Source organism: Spinacia oleracea, chromosome 4 (genome assembly GCF_020520425.1).
Source record: "Spinacia oleracea cultivar Varoflay chromosome 4, BTI_SOV_V1, whole genome shotgun sequence".
In the NCBI taxonomy this organism is placed as follows: Eukaryota; Viridiplantae; Streptophyta; class Magnoliopsida; order Caryophyllales; family Amaranthaceae; genus Spinacia; species Spinacia oleracea.
In genome coordinates, this window is record NC_079490.1 from 6494393 (window position 1) to 6497800 (window position 3408).

The following is a 3408-nucleotide window of genomic DNA, read 5'->3' on the forward strand; positions in this document are numbered from 1 at the left end:
CCATATAATTATTTGTACCAAATACAGGAAACCTTATGTTACTTTTCCTTTCTTTTCTTTTCCTTTCAATTTCTCCCAACCAAATAAAGCCTTAGGGAAACAGTTAGAAAGCATAACGGAGAAGAAAACCCAGAAAACGCTAGGATGAGGATGAGGATGAAGATGAAGATGAAGATGAAGATTCATCCTCAAGGTCCTGCTTCCTTCTTTCATGGTGGTATTCTTCTTTTCCCTTCTTCTTTGTCCTTTTTCACTTCCCCTAATTTCCCCTTGTTTTCCCCTTATCGATTTATATTCCGTTATTTCAATTTTACTCATGATCGTCACCTAGTTCTCAATTCCGTTAGAGAATATTGTAAATTAGGGTTTTCCAATTTGAAATTCCCAGTTTCTCTTTTCCATCAATTGATCTATTTGCGCCCTCTTTCCTTCTGTTATCATTTTCAGTCAGGTCTTCACTGCCATTCTCAAATTAAAACACCTCCAACCTTATTCCACCATTATTACTCTGTCCAGGCAGCCTGAAACAACGGAATCTTACTCTCATCGCTGTTTTTGCTGATATGGTGATTTAATTGAATTATTTAATTCTAAAAAAAATTGGATATTTATTGATCTTTTTGTAAAACTAGCTACCGAGTATTTGTTTCCTTATTTTATCTTTTTATTTTTTTTAACATACAGTTTCCTTATCATATTAGGTCTCTAGTGTTATATTCCTTGTATAATCCTGTATTTTAGGAAACTACTTCGAATACTCTTTCTCTAACTCCCTCGAAAGAAAGGGAAAACTCCCTCGAAAGATAGGAAACCCTAACCGCTCGACGGCTGATTCTCAGGCTACTATGGCCGATGATCTATCGGAACAGTATGCAAAACTGCTTCTGGATGACGATGAAGGGGATGATGTGGTGGATTTGGGGGGTATCATTACGGAGGAAGCGGAGGATAAAACTGCCCTAATGCTGGTAGGGAGATTGTTAACGGACAGGCCTTTCAATGTCGATGCTTTCAAACGAACAATGATACAAGCATGGGCGATGACAGGACGGGTAGTTGTCCGTAATATTGGACCAAACTTATTTGCTTTTCAGTTCTTCCATTGGCGGGATAAGGAGAAAGTGCTACAAGGATGCCCATGGTGTTTTGATCAACAATTACTGATCCTCACAGAAATAACTGGTGACGAACAACCAACGGAGGTGGCGCTCAATCACTCCCCCTTCTGGGTACGTATTCGGAACCTTCCTTTCAATTGTCGATCAAAGGAGGCTGTTAGGGCAGTGGCAAACTGTTTGGGTGAAATTGTGGAGGTGGAGGAGGATGAGTTTGGAATTGACAAAGACAGACGGGTAAGAGTGATCATGGATGTCCGCAAACCTTTGCGTCGAAAACGCTCTATAAAGAACAGGAGGGGTGACGAGGTAGAGGTGGAATTTAGATACGAACGACTACCTTTTTTCTGCTTCCTATGCGGCATGCTGGGCCATAGTGAGCGAGATTGCTCTTCTGTACCAGATGAAGAGCGCACAAAGGGCTTTAAGTGGGGTCTCAACCTTAGGGCATCTCCTAGGAAGGGGAGATCACAACAGCTTGAAGAGGTTGAGGCACTAAAGGCAGTGAAGAAGGTGCTTTTCGTCCCAAAAAGGACGAACCTAACCGAGTCATCTAGGTCAGAGGTTAGGCTGGAGCTTGGGGCTGTGGGTGAGAGGAATGGAAATATCGTGCAGGGAGGGAAAGAGGACAAGGAAAAAGAAGTGCACGGCTCACCAAATAAAGGGGTGCAGACCCCTACAAAGGAAACTTCTGCCCTTGTAGCAATTGAGGGTGAAAAGGAGAGGGAGGTACAAACTGCGGGGGTAAGGAATACTAGTGAGGAGGACCCCTTTGATCAACTTGCGTTCAAGGCAGGGTGTGGAGGAGGGAGAGCAAAGGTGAGAAAGTTTAGAAAAATCACACAAAAAAGAGGGGCGATGGGTGTATTAGTAGAGGGTGAGGGAAGCCAGGGGTTGAAGGTGGTAAGGCAGTTGGGGGAGGGAGTTGGAAAAAGTGATGTGGGTATGGTTGGGGAAAAGAGGAAAGTTGGGATGGATGGAGATGATGTTGTTATGGATGATCCTACGGAGGCTGGAAGATGCATCAGGCAGGTCTTTGGGGGTTCAGAATTTCAGGTTACAAATCAAGTAGCGGAGATTGGGTTTCACCAATCCCGCGAAGAGCAATGAAAATTTTAACCTGGAACTGCCGAGGGATTGGCAACCCTTGGACAGTTAATGCTCTCCGGGATCGATGCTGGAGAGAAATGCCAGATATTGTTTTCTTAATGGAAACAATGATAGACGCTAAGAAGCTAGAACGTGTAAGGAGCAAATGTGGCTTTGTTCATGGGGTTTGCTTGAATAGCGATGGTAGGTCGGGGGGGATGGGCCTCTGGTGGAGGGATATAGCAATGAAGGTGTGCTCGTTCTCGAGTCATCACATAGAAGCTGAGGTATGGGGGGAGGATAACATTCCTAAGTGGAGAGCCATTGGCATTTATGGGTGGGCGGAAACGGAGGAGAAACATAGAACATGGGAGTTAATGACTACTCTAAAAACTCGATGCTCTCTACCGACGGTGATGTTTAGAGATTTCAACGAAATCCTTGGTATGCATGAGAAGGAGGGGGGTGTGGTGCGACGGGAAAGATTGATTGATGCTTTTCGGGAGGTGATAGACTCATGTGCACTACGTGACTTGGGGTATAAGGGATGTATTTTTACTTGGCAGCATGGCAATACGGTGAACACCCTAATCCGTGAGAGGTTGGACAGGTACTTGGCCGATGAAGATTGGGTCTATCTGTTCCCGCACAATGAGGTCCTTCATTTTCCCATATACAGGTCTGACCATGCACCTATACTCTTAAAATGTGGCACGGAAAATGTGAGAAAAAAGGGGAAGAAATTGTTCCGCTTTGAGTCAATGTGGTTGTCAAGTGAGGAATGTGGCCGTGTGGTGTCAAGTGCTTGAGCGGGCTCGAGGGGGGAAACCATGGATGCGAGGATAGCTGCTGTCGCTGGCAGATTGTCGGGTTGGGCGGAGGCAACTTTTGGGGAGGTAAAAAAGAAGATCAAGATAGCCGAGCAAAAACTAAAATCTCTACAGGAGAGTAGACACGATGCGAGTGTGCTTGCCCAATGTAGGGGGATTGCGGAGGAGTTGGATGAACTACATAGACTGGAGGAGTCATATTGGCATGCTAGAGCAAGAGCAAATGAACTTCGAGATGGGGACAAAAATACGAAGTACTTTCACCACAAAGCAAGCCATAGACGGAAACGGAATAGAATTGCTGGGCTTAATGATGTGCATGGGGTGTGGCGGGTAAAGGCAGAGGAAATGGACGATATTATAGTGAAGTATTT

General features: G+C 44.8%; 1 protein-coding gene across 1 annotated transcript; it reads left to right on the forward strand.

The window, feature by feature from the left end:
• The first annotated feature begins 2221 nt into the window (after positions 1–2221).
• On the forward strand, positions 2222–3013 carry LOC130471279 (uncharacterized). Its single transcript, XM_056841319.1, has one exon. The coding sequence runs from the start codon at positions 2222–2224 to the stop codon at positions 3011–3013; it is 792 nt and encodes a 263-aa protein (XP_056697297.1).
• Positions 3014–3408: the final 395 nt, after the last annotated feature.

Bases quoted from the DNA above. Each gene is read 5' to 3' on its own strand.
- LOC130471279 (XM_056841319.1), top strand. From the start codon at position 2,222: ATGAAAATTTTAACCTGGAACTGCCGAGGGATTGGCAACCCTTGGACA.